The sequence below is a fragment of the Tamandua tetradactyla genome, chromosome 3, assembly GCF_023851605.1.
Source record: "Tamandua tetradactyla isolate mTamTet1 chromosome 3, mTamTet1.pri, whole genome shotgun sequence".
Taxonomy (NCBI): domain Eukaryota; kingdom Metazoa; phylum Chordata; class Mammalia; order Pilosa; family Myrmecophagidae; genus Tamandua; species Tamandua tetradactyla.
In genome coordinates this window covers 162,640,188-162,664,425 of record NC_135329.1, presented here as the reverse complement: position 1 = coordinate 162,664,425, position 24,238 = coordinate 162,640,188, and the positions used below count along the sequence as shown (strand labels likewise).

The window sequence follows — 24,238 nt, the reverse complement described above, 5'->3', positions numbered from 1 at the left end:
AAGACTACAGAGGAAGATGGTGGAGACAGAAAAGGAATGGCCTAGAGATAGGAGGAAAACACACGTAGGACATGATGTTATTTCCGGGCTTGAAACACATTGATGCTCAAAAAACATTTGATGACTAAATGACAGTATATAAATACATGTCTACATGAATTGTAGTATATTAATTAGTTATGATCATCCTGAGAAAGAGTAATCAAACTCCCAACTCAAGCTAAGAGTGGAATTCTGGATTTTTCCTGAATTTTTCATTTCAACAGTGCATTATTAGCATAGCAACTAAAGTTCCTTTTGGAGAAATATTTTAGTAAATATTTTAGACAGTAAATTGTTGATGTTTAGAGTATTTACTCTAAAATCAGATTGCTTGGGTTCAAATCTGAGCTCCCATCTAGCTAGGTGACTTTGGGGAATTTAACCTCTTACACATTATTTTCTTGTTTTGGTTCAATGAAGTTAATAGTAACTGATAGGACTGAAGCAAGCAATAAATGAATTAGTAAGTTTAAGGTGATTAGAACAGCATTTGGCCTAAGGTGAGTGCTCAATAAACAAAAAAAAAATTAGTTGTGATGTTATTGCAGGTTAGTTCCCCCAAAGCACCAAATTTTGGTGGTCTGAAGAATTGACATATATTTCACTTTTGCCTGGCTCCAGCTGTGGCAAAAAGAGATGAGTTTTTTAAATACATATTTTTCATTTTTATGTATTTCTTTTAGCACAGTCAGAGAATGACAATAGCTTTCCTCTGTGCCTTAAACCAAGAAGTTAGGGACTTAAGCTTGTTACGCTCTTTCAGTCCATCACCAGCAGAAGCATCTCTACCTCATGCAGTCCTGGAGTTTCTCTGGCATTTAAATATACCATTGTGTAACAGAGGCTACTCATCCTCTTAAGCCTTGGCACAAACAGCAAATCATTCCAGGTATTTGTAGATGATAAATCCTATTCTAGGTGATTTGTTTTCCATGGACCACCAAAGTATATAAACTGAATTTACCTACTTTTACTCCTAACCAGTACAAACATTTGATCCATTTTCCAAGTTTATGCTACTGCTACCACCACTGCTACCAAGTACTGGCATAGTCAGGGTTCTTAGTTGCTAACTACCAAAACCAGGTTGGCTAAGATAAGTAGAAATGTAATTTATGGATTTTATTGATGTTCAGAGAAAGCTATAGAACTCAAGTTTATAAAATGAGCAGAAATAAAGGAAATACCAGACAAAATTACACTCCAGAAGCAGCTAGGTGAAGCCATTGTAAACTCTGTCCACTGGATGCCATTCCTGGCATTAGTTATTTTGCTTCTTTTGAAATCTGGCTATTGCTGCCACTACTGCATCTCTGACCACCACCAAATGTTTTCTATATTCTCTTTGCTTATTTGAAATACTATTGTGATAGACAGAAAAATCCCCCCCCATATAGTACACATCTTAAGCCTCAGAATCTGTGAATAAGTAATGTTACAAGGAGGAATTAAGGATATAGATGGAATAAAGGTTGCCAAACAGCTGAACTTGAGATGGAAGATTATCCTAAATTACCTAGGTGGGTCCAGTGGATTCACAAGGGTCCTTATAAGTGAAGGAGGGAAGCAGGAGAATCAGTGTCAGAGTGTCATGATTGGGGAAGACTCACCTAAACATTGCAGGCTTTGAAGATAGAAGGAGACCATGAGTCAAAGAATGCAGACAATATTTAGAAACTTGAGAAGGCAAGGAAGCAGTCTCCCTAGAACCTGTAAAAATGAATGCAACCCTGCTGACACCTTTACTTTAGTCCATTAATGCCTGCTTCAGACTCCTGAACTCCAGAAATGTAAGGCAAGAAATGTATGTTGTTTTAAGACATTAAGTTTGTGGTAACTTGTTATAGCAGCAATTGGAAACTAATACAACTAACTCCGTATTGAAACTTTTAGGCATGTGTCTCTGATTTGCCAAGCTTAGGTCACTTGCCTCAAGCCTGATAGCAAAGGAGGCTGGAAAAGCAAGTGTCTAAACTTGTGGCTTCTAAGTCCAACCAAGACTCATTTGACTCGGAATTTTCTGAAAAAAAAAATAGTGTTTTAGATATTTAGAGCAGAACAAATTTAAAAATAAACACTTTTAACTCTAGTTTATTCATTAATTTAAATATTAAACAGCAATGGTGCAGGAATTATAGCTATATATAGTGAGATGAACTACTCTCCACAACATTAAATTAAACATTAGATTAAAAATATTAGATTAAAAATGCAGGAGGCAACTATTAAACTTTCCCACCTGAAGAATTCCTGATAATCTTTCAAGCATTAGAGACTTCCAATTTAATAAATCAAGCCCTCAATCTTAAGGCTTGCCCTTACGAAACTTAGATCTCTGCAGTAGCGAAGCTAAGCTTATTTACAACTATGCCTAAGAGTTACCCCCCAAAACTGTTTTTGTTGCTCAGATGTGGATTCTGTCTCTAAGCCAATGCTGCAAAGAAACTCATTACCTTCTACCCTACATGGGACATGACTCCTAGGGGTGTAACTCTCCCTGTCAATGTGGAATATGACTCCTGGGGATGAGCCTGGCTCTGACATCATAGGATGGAGAATGCCTTCTTGATCAAAAGGGGGAAAAGAAATGTACAAAATAAAGTTTCATTTTAGAATTTCACCTACTCTTTGAGATCAAAGGAAGAAAGTTTTGTTATGTCCAGAACCAAAATTTTCTAACTCAACCTGCCTGGATAGATCATTTAAACAATCCAAACACAGGGAGACCAGAATAAGAATGAGGGCCTTTACTTTTGTACAGCTTAATATAATGCCTGGATACATCCCAGAGTATATTAAGCAGATAATTAAAAAGTATTGGCAAAGTCTCTTTAGGGATGGGAGGAAAATAATGGAAGTATTGAACTTTACCACTGGGGAAACTCCGGATACTGTGCTGAACGTTAGGGACACTCAAACCAGTAAATAGGCCAAGCCCTTGTTCTTGAGGCTTACACTTGTGAAACTTATGTATGTAGCAGAGAAGTTTAGCTTACCTATAAGTATGCTTAAGAATCACCTCCAGAGGACCTCTTTTTTGCTCAGATGTGGCCTCTCTCTCTCTCTCTCTTTCTAAGCCGAACTCTGCAAGTGAAACTATTGCCCTCCCCTGTATATGGGGCATGACATCCAGGGATGAAAGTCTCCCTGGCAGCATGGGAGATGACTCCCATGGATAAGCCTGGCCCTGGCACAGTGGGATCAACAATGCCATTCTGACCAAAAGGGGGGAAAGAAGTGTAACAAATAAAGTATCAGTGGCTAAGAGAGTTCAAATAGAGTTGAGAGTCTACACTGGAGGTCACTCTTAGGCATGCTTTAGTTAGACATTGCTACCTATTATGACTTGCCAAACCCCAACCAAAACCAGTCCTGCCAATCCTGAAGAACACCTAAGGCAATAGATAAGATTCTACAAAGGTTCCATGCACTAGGGTAACTCTCCAAAACCTGCAACCTCCAGATGGGTCCCTGGACCAGATAAGTCCTGAAATGCAGACGGGCCAGCCTTCCCAGACCATAAGCTATTTCCATCCCCCTGTCCCATATTATCAATAGCCCCTTCCAACATGAAACAGTTAGAACGGGCATAGTCCAAATACTCCTAAAGCATGGGAGAAAGATCAAAGGTAATGGTGGAGTTATACAGAGAAGATCAGTTTTAACGAATGAGTGTGAGTGCTGAATCATCATGCTGATATTTCTTTTAGCCTCCAGTACCTTAGAGCAGCTAGAAATAAAAACCTAAAATTCTGGAATTGTAACCTGTATGAAATTCTGAAATCTGTTCTATAACTAATTGTTGTGGTGTACTTAGAAATTTATTGCTTTTATGTATATATGTTATTTAAAGAGAAGGGAGAAGGTAACAAAGATAGGATTTAACAAATGAGTATGACTGCTGAATCACTATACTGATATTTCTATTGGTCTCTAGTGTCTTGGAGCAGCTAGAAGAAAAAACAAAAAATCATGGAACTATAACCCGTACCAAACATTAAAATCTGTTCTATAACTACTTGTTAAAATGTACATGGAAATTTATTGAATTTTTTGTATATATGTTACATTTCACAATTTTAAAAAAATTAAAAAGTAGAAGTTCAGTGGCTAAGAGATTTCAAATAGAGTTAAGAGAACATTCGAGAGGTTGCTCTTATGCAAGCTTTAGCCAGATATATGCAAACTACCATAGAATGCCAAGCCCCAAGCAACAGAATGAAAACCAAAGGAATACCCTGGCTTTATCTAAGGCCCTATAAAAGTTTCTGTTAGTAAATTTGCATTTTGGAAACTTAAGGCCTCCAGATTGATCCTATGTTAGATAAGCCCTGAAACCTAAAGGTGCCAGAATCTCCAAGAACATCAACCAGTTTCATTCACCTACCCCATAAGGCCAACACCCCTTTTCAGTAGGAAGCAACTGAAATACTCATTGCCCAGATATTCCTGACTATTGAGAGAGCGATCAAATAAGAGGGAGGTAGCATAAATGAGAAATTAGGATTTAACAAATAATTATGACCATTAACTCTATATATGAGTATATCTCTCTTCTAGTGCATTAGAATAGCTAGAAGTAAATATTAGAAATTTTTAAACTGTAATCAAGTAGTCCTGATCTTTAATAATGATTATATAACTATTTAGGAAAAAAAGTCAGTTTCCCCATCTTTGTATGGATCTACTTGTGGAAGTTTTATTCTATTTCTGACAATATTGTCTTAGTTCACCTACCTTTACAGTAAGTCTTAAAATTGTGTATAGTTCAATAGTAGGGATCAAAAAGGGTTGGGTGGGTAAGGGGTATGTGATTTTTGTGGCCTTCTTTTTATTTATTTTTCTGGAATAATGCAAATATTCTAAAATTGATCATGGTGATGAATGCACAATTATGTGATGATACTGTGAACCACTGTGTATTTTGGATGGATTGTATGATGTATGAATATATCTCAATAAAATTACATTTTAAAAATGCAGGAGGCAAAACAGTGTTTCATAGGCAAGTCTTGGTTTAAAATTAAACTTGAAGTTATCTTATTTGTTTATCCATAATATTGGCACTTTCACACTCTCTCTCTCTCTCTATATATATATATATATGTATATGAATTAAATATACTTTATAAAAAGTATTTCTGGAATAAGAGTTTCAGAAACTCTTACATTTGCTTGCTTCTGGGTTGGAGGATAAGCAGACTAAGATTGTTGATATTTGACTAATGTAATTTAAATTTTTATATTATTTTATTAACCGTATAGAGTGCATAAAGTTTAGTCTTTAAAGTTATGTGCTGTTTTTAATTATGGTAACTCAAAGATTGAGAACTTGATGGTAGGGAAGGGGACGCGCCAAGATGGCAGTGAGGCAGTGTGTGTGGAGGTAGAATAACCCTAAACATGTAATTGTTCCTAATGTTAACACTTATTTTTTCAGAACCTGCTTGCTTCCTGGTACATTATCAGCATCTTCCTCACTAATTACTCCCACTTTGAGGACTCCCTAATTCTCTATATTAGTATTTCGAGGGATTGACCCTTTCAAACAGAACACCTTGTTTCCAATATGCCCCAGATGTTCCATTAAATATGATCTAAAAAGCTCCAGGATTCCCTACTAAGCACTGTCTCTGCTCTGACATAGATTGTATTACTGTATGTTCCCTAAAGCCATTGCATTGTTAAGCAAGAAACTTAGAATTCAATATGCTTGTCAAGAAAATCAATACTTGAGTGGAGACATGCATTTGTTGACTCTATGAAAAGTGACAAAAAACAGGAATGTTTAATTATGATATTTTATTATGGGTGTCTGTAAGGAAAAAGATCAACAACCATATACAAGCTTACAAAGTTAAATTCAAACATATTCTGTGTTATTGTAACAAAAGCATCTCCACAATTTGCTTCTTTGTTGCCATTGACTTTGACAGAAAGAGGGAAGAGTCCCTTGAAGTAGCATGCCAATAAATCTTTTTAAAAATCATCTATACAAATAAGTGTACAGATGTTCATACATTTATATTTTGAATGTAAATCAATGATTCCGAACTAGAGTTTTAAAAGTGAAAGTACATTAGCACCATAACATGTGTCTTTAAAGCCCTCCCAAATATTGGTACTCTCGACCAGCAATGACAAGAAAAGAGACAAGTACCCTTAAAGCTATCCAAGATCAAAATAGTTGTGACTTTTGAAATATTTCTTTAAGTTCTTGTACTACTCTCTACTTTTTCCTACCAATGCTTTAGGAAAGTAATGAACTTCGTATGTTTTGCCAATTTATACAAATTTTTGATCTTCTGGTACTCATAGAATTCATCTGTGTTTCTGACCAGGTTGAGGTAGTTGAAACAGGGAGGTCTTTTCTAATTTCATGTTTGGCTATTTCAGAAAGAAATTCATCTTTTAATGGTGAGCATAGTCATTGCTCTGCCGATGGGCTAGGATTCAAAGAATGTAACACAGTGTTATTTTAAGAGTGTTGAAGTTTATTTATTATAGCACCATTGAGACATTTGGAAGTTGGAGTTGGTAAAAAAATAAAACAAAAGGCATTTGGATCGTATTTGTTGTTACAGCAAAAAAGGTTTCCTTTTTTGTCAAATTATACTTTTTTTTTCCAAAAATTTTGGAAATAAATAACTGGAATTTAGTTGGTCACTTGTACTGGTTGACAAGATTAGAACAAGAGGAACACATATGGAGTGTGGAAATTTTTGCTGGGGTTTCAGATAGAGTTTGGTTTATAAAAAGCAAACAGGGCCAATGTCCGCACCGAATTCCTGATCAGGACCACCGATATCGTAGGGTGCAATATCTATAATAGGTAGTCTCACGGCCTTGCGTGTTTTATATTCAAAGACTGTTTTGTCCCATTCCCCAGTGTGTTTCTGTAAAAAAAAAAAAAGAGAGTAAGTGGTCATCACATTACAGTTAACTTAGACAATTCCTCCAACTGACCAAGTAAAGAAATTTGCTGCCCTAGGGGAGTTGCAAGCTTGCCACATTACTTTCCATACATGTGAGACCTATTCCACTTTAAAGCTGTAATTCTCCCAAATGATAAACCATGCTCTTAATCGAAAGGTCTTGTGGGACTTACGCAGAAGCCCTGCCAGGAGATCACCACATGTCAGCCTGTTTTTTGGGAAGCCTGATTCTGGTCATTACTACTAGGTATATAGTTGGTTTACTAAGAACTAGATAGGTCATGCCAAAGGAGTTCACTAATATCAGAAGTGATTTGTCCTTTGTCACAAACGACAACAGAAGATAGATTTCAAGTTAACATTTAAAATAAAAAAACACAAATTTTGGATTGTATGGGTAGGACCAATATTATGCAAAACATATAGGAACAATCCAGATTATCTGATAAAGTGCATATTGTAGATTTAAATTTAAATGGCTTTAATTCCAATTGGTTTTCATCTATAGGTAAATCCAAATGTGTGAAGGTGATATGTAATCAGAAAATACGTCAGGATGATTTCCGTAGAATGCTATAATGAATAATCAAAATCAAATATTAAGAACTTGAATGCAAACAAATCATTCATTTAAATACTTTCTTTGCCCTGGTTTTCAAGGACATAGTCTTCTAACTTTTGCAACTTAAAATACATTTTCTTTAAATGAGTATTTACTTTCTTCGTTAAGCACCAAGCATCGTTACTAAGCATACAGCAAAGCTTACCTTTTATGGTTCCTCCCCCTATTCTACACCCACCATCTTTTATTGCTGAAAGATGGATTTTTCCTCAAATGCACTATGCTTTCCACTTTTATTTATGTCTCCTATATTTCCAAGTGCCTTTAGGTATGTACAAAAGTATTTTGATATATGGAAGAAATGTTGGTAAATAGCAGAATTCATCAACCGAGAGTCCAAAGATATCGAGGGGCTTCATAGATAGTTTGGAAGGGTTCTTAAGCTTCCAAAAACTGAATACAAATTGTACTTATATTAGTGTATGTTTTTCTTTTTTAAAAAAAAAAAGTCTTAGGTAGCTTTTGTCAGATTCTCAAAGGATTTGTCATAAAAGTTTAAGAAATCTTGTTCAACTTTTGTGGTATTTGACATCCCCTGTAATGAACCAGTGGATTCTACCTCATACAAAATGCCACCTTTTGTTCACCTTCATTAATTTTATTTCTTCTTTCAAGAAAGTTGGTCTATGGTTAAACTAGAAATTCTGAGGGCCGTATGAATCATGTTTGTAAAAACGTTACTTACAGTGCAACCATCCTCCAGAACTGTGTATGTAAATTTGCTATTGCCTTCAGCCTTGAATTCTCCTTCGTTTGACCCCAGCATCTTCAAGGCTCTCTTTACATTCCCGTTAGCCTGGTCCATGTAGGCGATGCTATTCTTGCAATGGTATGTGATGTTCTGGGAAGCCCGGCTGGAGAGAAGTCGGAGGAAAGCCAGCTGGACATCCAGGACATCTTCAGGAAGTTCAGGATTGCCGTAGCTGAACTATCATAGGGAACAAAAACCAAAAAAAAGTGATGAAACTTCTAGTTTCAACTGTAGGTAAGGGATTCGCATACGATTAGAATGGCCATTTGAATATATTTAGTTCATCTATTTTACATAAGAATATTTTATACACTAATATATTTTATTGCCAAATCAGACATATAATTAGGTAAAAAGGTCTTATGAGCAGAAAGAAAATTGTTTGACTACAAATATTAATCCAATCTAATTTACTTCTCAATCCAATCTAATAACTTATTGGCAGGCAAGTTATAAAGTTATAAATGTATAGTCACTAGAAGAGACACCCTCATTCATACTCTTCTACTCATTAAGTGTTTTGTGATGAGCAAATGGTAAGGAGCTAAGGAAATCATGTAAGAAGGGATGACTTAGTTCAAGATGGTCTATTCTTTCTCACCTGAAAACCACCACTCATGGATTCTCCAAACCAAACATGTTTCTTCTCAGTACTAGAGTCTGACCACCAGTTTTTACGTGGGATACTTGAAGGATTGGCGCTTAAGCATGTTTCCCCAGTTTCCATTTTACAAAATACTTTGATAGCATCCAACTTGCAACCTTGATTAGGATCAATCCAATATTCTCCTGAATATTCATAGAAAAAGACAATGGGAATTGGTTACAAAATCTATTAATGACATTTGGATCATAATTATTCTGTTCATTTACCTGGTAAAGCCGTCATAATGTTAACTGACAGTGCATTTTTATTCTCTGTTTGTATTTTATAGCATACTATTATAGAGAAATAGTTTAGATTCATATTGGTAAGGGAAAAGAGCTAGCAATAATAATTAGAAAATGATGAATAAAAAATAACATTTTGCATAATAAGGATATACTAAGCCAAGACATTTTGACTTTTGTATTGCCTTTGTTGAAATCTCTCCCATTTTTTTTAGGTTGACTAGCTATTTAATGTGATTTTGCTTAATAATGTAAACTGATTGTCTAGTCCAGATTTAATACTATAGATCTAAACCTAAAGTCCCCAAGATTGATGGTTGTCTCTATTTTAAATGATTTCCAGAAATGACTTCTAGAAAAGGCAATGCTCTGTGTCAAGATATGTAACAGTTTGAAGCAATGTTGCCTTTCAGAAAAAAAGGCACTATTTGCTAAACTTAGTCTATTTACAATAATCTATACAATCGATACAATATTCTGGAATGTTTCATTTAATTATTTCTTAGTTTGAAAATTTTAATTATTGCTTCATTGCTTTTTAAAACAAAAATTAAATTGCAAATTATATTTGCATCAAATTATTATATCTATTTAATCTTGGGGCTATGATACTTTACATTGTCTATCATTCAAATAATTTTGTTTCTGATGATCTTCAGAATCATACAAAACAATGAATTGTATTACAGTTTTTGCTAAACTCTTTAAATCTCCCCTTTTTGCAATCTTTTAATTTAATCATCTTAAATTTTAAGTACGCCTGCAAAGTTTAGTTTTTCTTACAAGCATTTTCAATTTAATTGACACCCTTTAAGTATTATTTCTGCTTTAAAATATTTTCCATTCACAGTAAAAATTTACTTTTTCCCAAAGTATAATATGAGCAGCTTTCTCTGTAGCCCTGTTGCCATGAGTGGGAAACATTCCCCAACTTACCGCTCTTGAGTTCAGGATGACAGAATTTCAGGTCTCGGCAGTTCCGGGCAGGGTTTTTACGAGAACCATCAGGACTAATGAGGCTTTCTATTTGTCCATTAACAGACTTGAGTGAAGTCATAATCTCGTCAGTGTAGATTTTGAAGTCCATTGGTTCATCTCCATAATATGGGGCAAAACCCGATTTTTCACCTCCGATACCAGCGATGGCAGCAGCAGCCCCAACACCACCACCACAGCATGGGCCAGGGGCACCCGGAGGCCCTGGTGGACCCGGTTGTCCGGGGTGACCTGGGGAGCCCTAGGAAAAGTAAAGACAGACATCATTGAGGTGTTCTTATTTAGGGCCCATGGAAAGGACATGTTGCTAGTCCAAATAAATGCATTAAAAACAATTAATATGTGCATCATCATAATGACCTTAATAAAGGTTTGTCTGGGTGGTTTTGTGATCAAATGATAATCAATTTAAAATAACTGTAATTCATTATCAAAAATTTATGTTACTCTATTATGCATGAAGCAGGGTAGTTAGACCATGCATTCTACTCTATCATATTTTTCTTCGTATAAATGATGTAAGCAAACAGCGCATAAAGCACAATTCTAATGCTGCTATGACAAAGGGGATAAGATCAGGAAATCTCAATTCTGATCCTTGATTTGTCATTAGATTGCATCTTTGGGATAATTACTTATTTGCATTTCAGTTGTCACATGTGTAACTTGGGCGGATAAGAGTTTGCTGTTTTTTTTTTATTTACCTCAAGGTATGGGATTGAAAGGTATTAGGATAGTGTCAGTAGGAAAATAGGAATCACAGAAGCTATTTGAGAAATAAGATAAATGCACTTGTTGCTAGGATTATCATTCCAGTTTAAAGAGTTTCTCTTGTGAGATCCACACTGAAAAAGTTCTTTTGGTTAATTGGGTATATATGTCACTGTTCTGATATAAAAGTCATCTGATCAAATTTTTTTTCCTGTCTGTTTTAGTGTGGTGGAGAAAAACTTAAAGTGGCCATTATTCATTTTCTAAATCAAGTTGGTGTTTGCATTAACTGACCGTCTCAGTTAAAAAATATTGCTCCGTGTTTCTGAAAATTTGAAGATTACAGCAAATTAAATACACATATTTTTAAGTGATGGTTTACCTCTGATCCTCTTTCACCTCGGTTGCCTCGAGGCCCTGGTGGTCCAATGGGACCTGGATGTCCACTGATTCCGTCTTTGCCAGGAGAGCCACTGGGTCCGGCAGGTCCCTAAGGAATGATCATCACAGCACAATGTTGGAATATCTTCCTGCAGTGCAAACACTTTAAAATAGGAACCTTCTGATTTCTTTCTGTGGTACTTACTCTGGGACCTGCAGGTCCTGGGCTGCCTATTGCACCTTGGTGACCGGAAGGACCCTGGAAGGAGAGTAAGGGTGGAGACGCGTGGAGACTTTACACAGGCTTAGGAAACTATACATTCAAGACCATATCAAGAAATACGGAAATTATGATGGAATATGATTTCCTCTTTAGTTTCCCCATTGTCTCATTCCAATTCAGATACACATTCTATTTCCCTTGTCATCGTTTTTAGCATATTCGTTTAGAGTTGACAATTTTTTTATGGTCAGTCTCTAAAAATCTCCATGTAATACAAAAGGTCTGCAAATCTAATTGCCTGGCTTGTTAGTTAAACACACTGAAAGGGGATTTCTGACAAAATGGGGCGCACTTACTGGAGAACCTGGGGCACCTGGATTGCCAGGGAATCCTCGATGTCCTTTCATGCCGGTAGAACCTCGCTCGCCGGTTTCACCTTTGTCCCCACGTGGGCCTTGGGGACCCTTTAGAAATGCATTTCAAATTTAATTCATGCACAAACATATGCAATGACAAATAAAATAGAACTTACAGCAATTATGTCCATTTCATGACATTCTATTAGCCAGACATCCCTGTCATCAGACACTTCAGATATGGGACAATGAACACTGCTTTGCAGTTGTTTTGAATTTTGACTGATAAGTGTATGAAATACCAATAGCTGATATTTATACTCTTGGCCACAAGGAACTTATAAAATCTGACTTGCTTTCTGTATCAAGGAAAGCCTAAATTATTTTCCATAACTATATATTTTTGTCTTCCTCTTTCCCTGAACATTTCAGGAAATTGGATACACCCTAGTATAGTTCAGAGTAAGTTAAAAACAAACAAACTCACAGAAGGGCCTCGGGCACCAGCAGGACCTGGAGCACCAGCCGGACCAGCAGGGCCCTAAAAGGAAAACAAATGAATGCACTTGGAATTGTTTATTTATTGACATCATTTTGTTTTTAAATGTTAATTTCATTGGGATGGAATAATACTATGCATGCTATTGTTGGAATTTAGCATCATTTTCCTTTCCCTGTTTACATCTTTAATAGGGGTCTAAACCCATAAACCAAGTAAGAGACCTATTAATTCAGCCTTGGATTTACCCAGCACATAGGACCTTTGTCTAACTAACACTCAGATTGTAGTAATGAATTCTTCCTTGACTACTGTCAGAAACTTACTGCCAGAAACTTCTGATCTACTCTTTATTACCAAAGTTGCTCAAGGAATGACTTATATTAAAAACTGTAAAACAAATGGGTACACCTTTTGGTGAGCAGATCTGACCTTCTCACCTGCCATCTACTGATCTCTTTATTGGGGAAAAGCAAGAGGAGGGAAGTGGCGTTGATGAGCACTCACGGTTTCTCCTCGGTCACCATTCTTTCCAGATGGACCAACAGGACCAGCGGGGCCTGGGTGACCAGGAGCACCAGCAGGTCCGGGAGAACCATTTTCGCCACGATCACCCTGTGGGAAATTCGCAGATTTTGATTCAGATGATGAACAGCTATTATTTTAATCCCACAAACCTTGCGTATGCATGCTCGTTATACCTTGCCACCAGGGGCTCCGTCTCGGCCTGGCAGACCGTCTGATCCAGGGTTTCCCTGATAACAAAAGTAGAGAAAAAAAAGTCAAGCTGTTTGAAACTATCTGAAGATCATCTAAGCCATGCATTCTCAATGGGGACCATCATTCTCCAGGGGGCTGAAAATTGGTTCTGGATGGTGGGAGGCGGCAGTGGAAAATATTAGATTTTACGATAGCATGTGGACCTTCAAAGGGTTGCAGCACCCAAACCAATATGCAGTGTATGTGTTGCACTAAACTTTCATGGGCTGAGAGGTAGAGAAGTGATTTTAAGAAAAGTCTAATCATAGAAAATGTGCAGAACATTTTCACCCAGAAGGAATATTGTGAACTGAGTCTCTTTGCACCAACTGTTTCTCTTATTTAACTAGAGATCATAGTTGTCTCTACTAATGATAATTAATTCTGTAAATATTAAGGAACAAGGAATTTGAGGGCTATTATAAGTTGTAATAGAATATTTGCTATTAGAGAAGAAAGAATTTTAGCAGGTGGCAACACTTAAGTTCTGTAATTAAGGTCCCATTTAGCCTTTGCTTAAAGAAATTATCACATGCAACCTGGCTGGTCACACATTTCCCAGGAACAGGTACTCACGTCTCTTCCAGGCTCACCAGCTGTACCAGCCAGCCCAGGAAGACCCTGAGGTCCAGGGGGACCACGTTCTCCATTGTGACCACTAAGTCCTGGTTTCCCACTTTCACCCTGTGTAAAAAGGATTAAAAACACATTTCATTTTAACTTAAGAAATCAGTTAATATGATATTTTCAAGGGGGAAAAGTCTTGTTTAAATCAATTCCTATTGAATTTATTTCTAAATCCATCCCCACCAAAGAGGATAAGCTTTGGGGAGACAAGCTTCTTACATTTTCCAACTTTCCCACTGACTCTGAATACCACAAAGCTGAATAAGTTATGCTGATTATCTTGTTCATATTACATTCTAATATGAAGTGTATAAATTAACATGGCTATTCTAAAAAAACATATATTTTTATATATCTTTTTATCATGAAATTACATGTTTTATGGTAACCATTAGAATTCGGTTTCATTGAACTTTTGGCACTATCTGAAGAGATTTACTAGGTATGTTTATATAAATTGAATACAATTCAATGTTGACTTTTAATTTCATTACAGTATTGCATGATTTGAAACAGATGCCCGAAGTGTCAAATGAAAGCCATAATAAAAATGGATTATTTCCCCATTTTCTAAATGGATATTTAGAACATTAAGTAAATAACTTGAATGTTATAATCATATTAATGGAAGAAAACCAGGAGTGTCAAATGACTTGAATTGATGGGTAAGTGGTGTCAATTAAACGCTCTCATATTTATAAGCTAACATTGTTTCCTCCTTTGAAATTAACAGTCAACAAACTGAAGAATGCTCACAATTCCCTAATAGAGAAGTTCGAGGTGGCAAGATATTTTTCTGTGATATCAATTTGTTTGGGTTTATGCTCAAGGCTCATCTAGAGTGTACATTGTTGTTTTGCTAATCTGGTGCCACTTAACAACATGTATGCTTCTCTACAATCTGAAATCATGAAGAACAAAAAGATCACCTTTTGAATAATTGGCATCTATTGCTAGGAAGACTTGTCCATTACATACCTGATATGGTTAAGTGAACTCTGGAGGCTAGCAAAGGACACAAGAATCCCGTGAATCACGGTGGCACTCACCTTGGTGCCTTGGGGGCCAGGACTTCCTCTAGGACCTGGCATGCCTGGTGGTCCTGCAAGACCCCGTGCTCCGGTAATCCCTGCAAGTCCAAGTGGGCCTGGAATTCCCTGTCGTGACAGATAATGAAGTCTTAGCTTTGCATTATGGGACTGTTTGCCTCTATTGAATTCATGACTTAAGAAAAGTAGAGCAATGAAACCACTCACCGGAGGGCCCTGGGCGCCAGGTGATCCCTTCTCACCTGGTTGACCAGCATCACCTTTGGGTCCAGATGGCCCAGGGTTGCCAGGAGAACCACTGCTACCAGGAGGACCTGCGGGTCCATCCTTGCCTGGAGCACCACTGCTGCCAGGGGGTCCTGGGCTGCCCTACAGGGAAATTGTTTGGAATCTTAGTACCATATGATGAGAAAGTGAGCTTGTTCTTCTCTCTTTTACCTGCTTTCAAATCGTTTTATATGGGCTTTAATTAAAAATCTAAGCAGCATTATGTAAGTTTCTTATCCTATGCATGTATGAATATATACTGAAAAAAGGCTTTAACAATCACTTACATTATTACCAGGAGGACCAGGAAGACCACGAGCTCCAGGGAAACCAGCAGCGCCCTGTGAAATGATAATAAAGATAATTTTGAATCTCAAAGGTTAAAGTAGAACAAATAATTGCCTACTGAAATCAAAGGTAAGTAAAGTAAAGGGAATGCAGTAAGATCTGCATTCTATCTTGGGGTTATTATGATTTGTTTTCCCCCTTGGAATTTATATCTAACCCATATGCGGATGAGTGATTACAATTTGTGTGCCCCTTTTCGGCCCCCAGTGCCTCTAAAGCAGTTCCCACACGGGTTCACATCAATCGATGCTTTTCCTTAATAGAGGAAGAGATCCAATACTCACAGGGCCGCCAGGACTGCCACGGTCACCTTTGACGCCTTGGGGACCAGGAGGGCCCTACGCAGAATGGGGGAGGGGGGAGAATAACAGGTCCATAAAAATTGCACCAAAAATCAAAATTTGGGATGTGCATTCAGCTTTTGAAAAACAGTAATTCTATGAAGAGATCAAATCATTTGAATGAAATTTTATCTAGACAGCTGGAACCAAGGTACAAGCTCAGAATTGTGCTACTGTGAAGATTACTCTTGTCGCAATGGTTTGAAATAGTATCTCAGTTTGAAATAGTAAAATACTGAGTAACCCAAGTGCTTTCCATTTGAAGACTCTGAGAAAGAGAGAATACTTACAGCAGGCCCAGAACCTCCAGGGGGACCGGCAACTCCAGGGGGGCCACCTTCCCCTTTCTCTCCTGGAGCACCTCTTTCTCCTTTAGCACCAGGCTCGCCATTCTGTCCCTGCATTCAGAAACAGCAACCTGTGAGCTGATACCCCTCATAAGGCACTTGGATTCTCTTTTCATTTTTCCTTCAGAATATGTAATTCTTCAGATGCATGGATGTTGACTAAAATAGGGAAAGAAGGCTCTCTGAAGACATAGTGAAACAAAGTCAGTCAACATATTTCTGTGATAAAAGGAAATTATCAAGAAAGCAGAAGACACTTATTATTTGTCATAAGGGGGATCTTCTCTCCAATGATTGCACATTTGAAATTCATTTTAAAAAGCCAGGGCTTAGAGAACTTTTTTTTTTTTTTTTTTTTTTTTGGCATAGGCAGGCTCCTGGAATCAAACCCGGGACTCCGGCATGGCAGGTGAGAATTCTGCCCCTGAGTCACCATTGCACCACCCTGGAGCACATTTTAATTAACTGAGCTTCTTACAATTGAATAACTTTATAATGTTGCTTCTCCCTCATTGCCCAGGCCAGAGGCAAGGCAGGTTGTTGGTGTTTTTTAGCTTCATCTTTTAAGGAAGAAAAATAAAGCAAAATAAGCCCACAGGGAATGAGTGGCTGTGGCTGGGCAGAGATCAAACTGGGCTTCTATTTCTACTATTTTTTTTGTTTTGTTTTTAGCAAGACAGTGATTGTGGGCTGAGCGATATGTTGTGTCAAAAATGTTCATACTTACAGGAGCCCCGGGGAAGCCAGCAGGTCCTGGAGGTCCATGCTCGCCTCTCTCACCCTGCGGGTGATAAGGAGCACACGTTAGCCAGGACAGCAGCTCATCATCCTCTTTAGGCGGGAAATGTGCAGCGCTAACTAATCTAGTTTAACTTCTGGGACTTTTCCATTTGACAACAAAAGTAGGAGTGGAGAACTTCAAAACTGTTTATTCCTTCTGCCTCTGGCTGTGATAATATTTGCAAGAAAAATAGTTTGAGGTTTTTGTAATGTTTAGCACATTTAATTATGAAACATAAAAATGTAAGTTTTCAAATATTTGTTAAAAGGTTATTTGATAAATGCAACGAACAATTACTAGAGATCTTCCCTAAGTCTCAAAGCTCAGAAGGCAGGCCGATTTTATATTTAGAAGGAACCTGAGGCAAAGAAAACCTCATTTTAAGAGGTTTAAACCTCATTTAAGAAAACCTCATTTACAAATGTGCAATTTTTATATTTCATTTTCCAGAGTTATTTTAGGAAAGAAGGCACAATTTAAAATTCTGTCTTGTGAATTTCAGATATAAGAAATTCAAACTTCTTTTGCATGTCATATAGTTCCTAAAGACAGTAAAGAATCATGGGTGAGGACCTCTTGGAGCACAATGGCTAAAGACAGAGAAACCCAAGAAGCTGCTAGCAGGGTGGGGTGAAAGAACGTGCTGAAATATCTTGAACACTTACAGGGCCACCACGAGGTCCGACTATTCCTGGAAGTCCAGGAGCACCACCTTCACCCTGCAAAGAAGAGGGAGGGGACAAAAACAGCATTGCCACTTTCCTGCCTCCAAAAAACCAAAGACATTTTTTTCCCATTTCTAAATACTGTTACCTTATCTCCAGGCTGGCCAGCCGGCCCAGGGGGACCAATGGGACCAGTCGGACCCTAAAAAATTAGAAAGATGTTTTTTAGTTTTGAAGATTGAAAGTCCAATTTTTCATATTAATCAGAGTGTACAGATAAATGAGTCATCTCATTAGCTTGATAGTGTGATTTCCTTCATGGCTTGAATGATATGCTCTTCACAAAGAGTGTAAATGCTGCAGAACTTAATGAATATAAGATTTTATAGGGGTGACACTAAAAGGCAATAGGATTGCACATTTTTCATTTATCCTTTCTATTGAAGATGTAGTGGAAGATACTATAGTTATATTTTTTAAAATTAACATGCATCCTCCTCCTCAACTACTTGAAAATTCTTCAAAATATTTCCTTTAACTACTCAAAGTACTAATAGATGGACATTTATTACATAAATGAAATATTGAAGATCTTTACTTTTTGACTGGAATAATGGCTTACCTAGCTAACCTGTCAGAAGTGAAGTATTTATGAATTTCTCTAAGGCAATTGCAGCCAATAAATCCATGAAGTGCCTTAAATATCTTTGTTTATTTGCTACAGTAATACCTAGACGTATGCTAATGTGAATAGCATTGATTATAATATTTTTGTTTGGTTTTTATGTTTTTTTTAAATTTTGAAATAGTTACAGATTCACAGAAACTTGCAAAAAAAACACATAGGGAAGTACCGTGACCTTTCCCCCAGCCTCCCCCAATGTTAATACCTTATACAACTACAGTGGAATACCAAAACTAAGAAATTGACATTGGTATTATCCATAGAGCTTATTCAGATTTCACCAATTACACACGTACTCATTTGTGTCCATGTGTGTAACTCTGTATAACTTTATCACACACGTAGCCTTGCATGACCAAAATACTCAACTGTACCTTCACCACGAGACTTCCTCCTGCCATTCCTTTATAACCAATCCACCCTTCCCCATACCTAATCCTGGCAACCACTCCTCTGTTCTACTTCTATAAAATTATGTTATTTCATGACCGTTACATGAATGGAATCACACAGTATGAATCCTTTTGAGATTGACTTTTCTTCACTCAGCATCATTTCCTGAAGGTTCTTAAATATTGTCACATGTACAAATAGTTCATTTCTTTTTATTACTAAGTAGTTTTCTATGATATGGATGTACCACAGGTTTGCAATAGTTTTTAAAACTACAAAGTTTTGCAATGAGCAATTTTTATCTTTTTGGATTTTAGTGGCTCATTATGACATATCTTGTAAAGTTTATCATGCTTTTGCTGTTTTTCCATTCTTAGGTCACTTTTGAGCTATCAGGTAGTGATAGATATAAATGAGGCATTTTACCAATCCAGATATTTGTGTCCTCTTAATGCCCAGAAGGTGGTAAGCTGTGATACAATTTATCAAGAGGAGTTTTTGAAATAAAAACAAAATAGTTGAGGAAATGGACTATTCCATATCACATAAAGATAAGGTCTATTTCTCCAATGGGAGGTGCAAATACTTACCCTTGGGCCATCCTTTCCCGGAGCCCCATCAGCACCTGAGCTGCCTGGTTCACCCTGTCAAATAAAAGCCACGGTATTAAGAGTATCAATATCCTCAATAGAAACATACCAAGTAGAGTAACCCTCAAGATTTACTGTATGCATACCAGATACAATGATTAATGTTTGCTCTAGGGATATATCACACATTTCACATAGTTTACAATGATAAGGTTAATTTTAAAAATATTTTACTTCCCCGCAGGGTTACTTCCTTTTCCCATGCTAATTTTATTAATAATTAAGTACCTTGTCTCCCTTTGGGCCAGGGCCTCCAGGGCCTCCTCTCTCTCCAGGCATCCCTTGTAGACCAGGACCACCAGCAGCACCAGGGGGCCCAGGGGCACCAGCAGGGCCCTGAAGTTAAGGGAGAAATGCTAACTCACAGGAAGGCAATATTTTAGATTTTTCTAAAATCTGGGTGAATTGAAGTCTGTGGAGTTACCTTTCCTCCTTCTGGACCAGGGGGCCCGACTCCACCTCTAATTCCAGGGGCTCCTGCCAATCCGGGGGGGCCACGTTCGCCGGGGGCACCAGAATCACCCTGTATTTTTAAAAAAGTTAATGTTCCTGTTAGGAAACCCAAAGTGCTAAAATAAAATGAAACAAAACACCTTACTTTGTATTATTTTGATGAGGGCCCCTACATTCTTAACTTTTATTTTGAACAATTTGGAGAATTGAATGGGTACAAAAAAGCGTTTGGTTAATTGAGTTGAAACTGGAAGCCCAGTAAATCTAAACAAGGAAACTGATACCCATTCTGCCTAAGTAATGACTACTTTTGACTGGTTTATTTTTATTATCTTATGCACAAAGGTAAAATTTTTAAGTTTTTCTAGGAAACTAGCTTTCCTTTATAGAATAAATACCTTGGTATGATTTACTTTTTTGAAATTTTAGTCCTACAGTGATTCTGTGGTGCTCATTCATGTCAGAGAATTGCATTTTCCAGACGAAGCCAATTTAATACATTGGGAACACATTGGAATACTCTAAGTGTATCTACCAAACATTTGCTATGCTGCTCTTGTAAAAAAAAGTATTTTGGTTTGATATACTAAAAATGTATCACCGATTAATTTTTCTATGACATGCTGAAGAAATTGGAGAATAAATTGAAATATTTACCTTGCCTCCTGGAGTTCCAGGTGAACCAGCTTCACCCTTTGGCCCCTAGAAGATGGGAATTATATGATTAGGTCTATGTCAGAATGCATGCTATGTGAATACAAGCAAAATCCATAGTTGACATTTTTACACATTGCACGATTTGTCAAGTCTTGAAGCTTTCTTCAGTTCCCTTTAATTTATGGTGAAATTCAAATCCTTCATCATGTTATTTGCTTTGATAATGAATATTTCAAAACTTAATTTTGAAACTCAGCCACCATGACATGTGAAAATGCAAGAGTTGATCATTGATGAGTAATTACTATGTATTCTTCTGGTTGATGGTGTTTTGAAAAAGGACATGCAACTTACTGCTTCACCAGGTTTCCCATTTTCTCCTGGAGGACCACCGGGACCAGGCATGCCCTAAAAGAATCATTTCAAACATGGTTTACAGAAAAACTTCTCAGATGTAAACATGCTTTTACAACTTATTCACAACATGGATTTTAGTGGTCTTTTCAGGGATAGAAAATTTGTGCCATCCAAAATCCAATGACAGAGATATGATGATTATGTATTGCAAACTACATTCATTTCCTTTCTGTTGCTACAAAGAAAAAGGAATTTCTGTGCATGGCAAGATGGACTTAGTTATACAAATTTATATGCCAATGAAAAAGAAGTGGAAGGCATGCAGAATTATATGAGTTTAACTAATTTTTAAAATAACTTACAAATGCAATAATTTGGAATAAACACAGAAGATATACCCATCTATTAACATTGACAGCCATTTTATTTCAAGAAGGAAGATAGATCCACAGATTAAGACAAATTGTAATCAGTAGATTTGAACAATTTACTCAAAAAATAAAGCTATTCATTGGAAATACTCCATTGGTGAAAACAGGAGTCCAATATACATTTAAATGACAAATTCTTACTTGTAATCCCTGTGGGCCAGGGGTTCCTGGTTCTCCTTTGTCACCAGATGGCCCCTAGGCAAAAAAATAAATAAGATTCTCCATGATAAAATCCCTTTTCACATTTAGCCCATACACTTTTCATTTCAGCAAACCCACTGCTGAATTTAAGAAGTAATGGCACAGTGAGGGCAGGGATAGTCTGGAGTGTGGAAGCAATACAAAGCAGACATGTACAATATAAACTTTATTCAAAGTCATTAACTAAACATGCATGTTTCAAAACTGCTTTGTTCAACTTCAATGACATAGTGCCAGAGATTACATAATCCCTGAACACTACCCTCTGCTCTGCCTCCACCCCAATTCCATCTGCAATTTATGTGAGTCAACTTACAGTAGGTCCTGGGGGACCCTGAGGTCCAGTTTCACCATTCTTTCCAGCAGGACCCTAAAATAAAAGAACAATTAGCAAAGCATAGACAATAAAGATAACAGAGCAGAGCAGAATCTTAAGTAAAGAGCAACCATAGCAAGGCTAGAAACAAGTTGGTGAAAGTTACATACCTGGGGACCAGGTCCTCCAGGACCACCCCGTTCTCCATTCTTACCAGGAGCACCCTAAAAAAGAAGTGTCCACATTTACTAATTCCCAGGAGGAAATCACTAATCATATTGTTCCCTCATATTTTTTATCTGCCCCCCCCAACACATACACATACATGCAACTAAAACTACTTTCTAAAAGTCAAGACCCATAAATTATGCCACTTTTCCCCAGAATTCTGCAAAAAATACTTAGCTCCCTTCCACCATGCTATTTAGATTTTCATGTATTCTGTGCATTTAAGTGGAGATAAAGTTTTGGCCATCTCTGCATTCCCATATGGAAAGCAAAAGCCCCCTTTGTCAATAAATATTTATCCACAAAATTAATGAAGGAACTCACATCGTTTCCTTTAGGACCAGGGAAACCCATGACACCAGGCTGACCTCGGGGACCAGATGGACCTGGAGGACCTGGTCGGCCACTTTCTCCTTGACTTCCCTGAGAGATAAAATTTGCGTTAATAAAGGATTGATAAATATCTGATCAAAATACGCAATACATATATTCAAGGTCAAAACATGCATTACATATCTCACTGGATTTATAAGATGATATTTAAAAATGTACATACTGGAGGTCCTGGTTTCCCATCACTGCCTGGACCTCCTGGGCTTCCTGGCACACCCTGAATTAAAGAAGTATGTCAGTCAAGTGATTTTAAGTTATAATTTATTAAAAAATAAAACACTTATGTATTTCTGATATATTGAGAATTCCACACTACACGTGTAGCTCCATATTTGCAAACATTATCTTATCTTTGAAGGGTGTTAGAGCCATACGTTCTATTTTCTGTTCTCTGTCAGTCTATCCTGCCCTAAATTTTCCTAAAAGAATTGGGATGTTTTGTTTTGAGCCACAGAAAAGGTGTAGTCTGATAAGAACTGTCCTTGATTCTTCTTCATTATCCTTTCTTCTTACTACATTCAAGTGTCATTCAAATGAATGTTGCATAATACCCTAATTCCGGGACCTCCAGGGACGCCATCTCGGCCAGGTTCTCCAGGAGCTCCTCTGGGTCCTGCAGGGCCTGGGCCACCTCGGTCCCCTGCGGGCCCCTAAGTGGTGAAAGAAATAAACAAATCTTTAAAATGGGCTTCACTGACCTAGACATTCATAATATTTAGATTATAAGAGAACTTCATTTGGCCTCTGGAAGAGAATCAGTTGCTGAAATGTACTGTACAAATTCATAGTTATATATTAGCTTGGATTGCCATATTGGAAAAATTTTGAGCAACTGGATGGAACATCACATGTTTGGAAAAAAAACAAAATTTAATGGGCTTAATAATAATATGCTTCTGGGCGTATAAAGTCAAATATCTTTGATGACATGAAATCATATCACTTGTATAGCACTTTTACAATTTTCAAAGACCTTTCAGGCATATTGGTTTAGTGAAATCTTTTAATGATACTGTATAAATGATTCCCAGGTAACAGATAAGTTGAAGGATTCTCAGAGAGGTTGAGTGATTGAGAGGTTCCTCAACTTCTCAGAGAGGTTGCTTTAGTTACAAAGCTAAGAAATGGACTAGATAGGAGAAGGAATCATTGTTTTATATATGGAATTATTGTTGATTTAAATTCCATAAATATTTCTCAAAAATGTAGGCTTTCAATAATGAGAACTAGATAGATAATGCCTGTTTGTAGGATTAGCATTTAGGAAATCAGAAATTAAAATGACCTACCTTTTCTCCTGGAAGGCCATTGGTTCCAGCAGGCCCACGGAATCCGGGGGCACCCTGGAAATCATGAAAGCCATATATTTCCATTAAAACATTGCAACTTTTCCATACTTCTTGGAAATATAGATATTTTCATGCTACAAAGTTCTTTAAAACAATATTTAGTTTGTATACTAAAAATAACAATGCTGCCTCTCTGAAGATGAAGTTCTATGTGGATGATAGTGGGTTTTTTCCCTTTAGGTAGCCCATGGAAGACATACCCTTTCTCCTGCAGCGCCAGGAACTCCGTTGGCCCCGGGTTCACCAGGTGAACCATCTTTGCCATCTTCACCCTTAGGCCCTGGGATACCTGCAGAACCAGCTTCACCCTGGGAAGGGACACCAAAATAAAGGGATGATGACTGAATTTGCTTGCAAACCTTTGCCTGTTTACTTTCTAATTATGTTGCAGTTTCCTAAGAAATAACCAAACCTGCAGGGGAACTACTTACACGTTCACCTCGTGGTCCTGGTTCTCCTTTTGCACCATTTTTACCAGGTTCACCCTAAGTGAACAAAATTTCCTTTTAAAAACAGGGAGGATAGACAAGCAAA

General features: G+C 37.3%; 1 protein-coding gene across 1 annotated transcript in view; it reads right to left on the bottom strand.

Annotated features, from left to right (window-relative positions):
* Nucleotides 1–6,515: 6,515 nt before the first annotated feature.
* COL3A1 (collagen type III alpha 1 chain) overlaps nt 6,516–24,238 on the bottom strand; it is a 39,980-nt gene continuing 22,257 nt past the window's right edge. The window contains exons 19-51 of the mRNA XM_077154405.1: nt 24,136–24,189; nt 23,905–24,012; nt 23,645–23,698; nt 22,907–23,005; nt 22,519–22,572; nt 22,287–22,385; nt 21,905–21,958; nt 21,735–21,788; nt 21,359–21,412; nt 20,784–20,837; nt 20,430–20,474; nt 19,744–19,842; nt 19,548–19,655; nt 19,260–19,313; nt 17,740–17,793; nt 17,592–17,645; nt 16,873–16,926; nt 16,089–16,196; nt 15,742–15,795; nt 15,397–15,450; nt 15,050–15,211; nt 14,843–14,950; nt 13,743–13,850; nt 13,109–13,162; nt 12,915–13,022; nt 12,396–12,449; nt 11,909–12,016; nt 11,535–11,588; nt 11,331–11,438; nt 10,178–10,478; nt 8,952–9,139; nt 8,285–8,527; nt 6,516–6,938 (exon numbers count right to left, since the gene is read on the bottom strand). Coding sequence (XP_077010520.1) covers nt 6,792–6,938; nt 8,285–8,527; nt 8,952–9,139; nt 10,178–10,478; nt 11,331–11,438; nt 11,535–11,588; nt 11,909–12,016; nt 12,396–12,449; nt 12,915–13,022; nt 13,109–13,162; nt 13,743–13,850; nt 14,843–14,950; nt 15,050–15,211; nt 15,397–15,450; nt 15,742–15,795; nt 16,089–16,196; nt 16,873–16,926; nt 17,592–17,645; nt 17,740–17,793; nt 19,260–19,313; nt 19,548–19,655; nt 19,744–19,842; nt 20,430–20,474; nt 20,784–20,837; nt 21,359–21,412; nt 21,735–21,788; nt 21,905–21,958; nt 22,287–22,385; nt 22,519–22,572; nt 22,907–23,005; nt 23,645–23,698; nt 23,905–24,012; nt 24,136–24,189 — 3,111 coding nt within the window. The 3' untranslated portion in view covers nt 6,516–6,791. The remainder of the gene's footprint in view (nt 6,939–8,284; nt 8,528–8,951; nt 9,140–10,177; nt 10,479–11,330; nt 11,439–11,534; nt 11,589–11,908; nt 12,017–12,395; nt 12,450–12,914; nt 13,023–13,108; nt 13,163–13,742; nt 13,851–14,842; nt 14,951–15,049; nt 15,212–15,396; nt 15,451–15,741; nt 15,796–16,088; nt 16,197–16,872; nt 16,927–17,591; nt 17,646–17,739; nt 17,794–19,259; nt 19,314–19,547; nt 19,656–19,743; nt 19,843–20,429; nt 20,475–20,783; nt 20,838–21,358; nt 21,413–21,734; nt 21,789–21,904; nt 21,959–22,286; nt 22,386–22,518; nt 22,573–22,906; nt 23,006–23,644; nt 23,699–23,904; nt 24,013–24,135; nt 24,190–24,238) is intronic.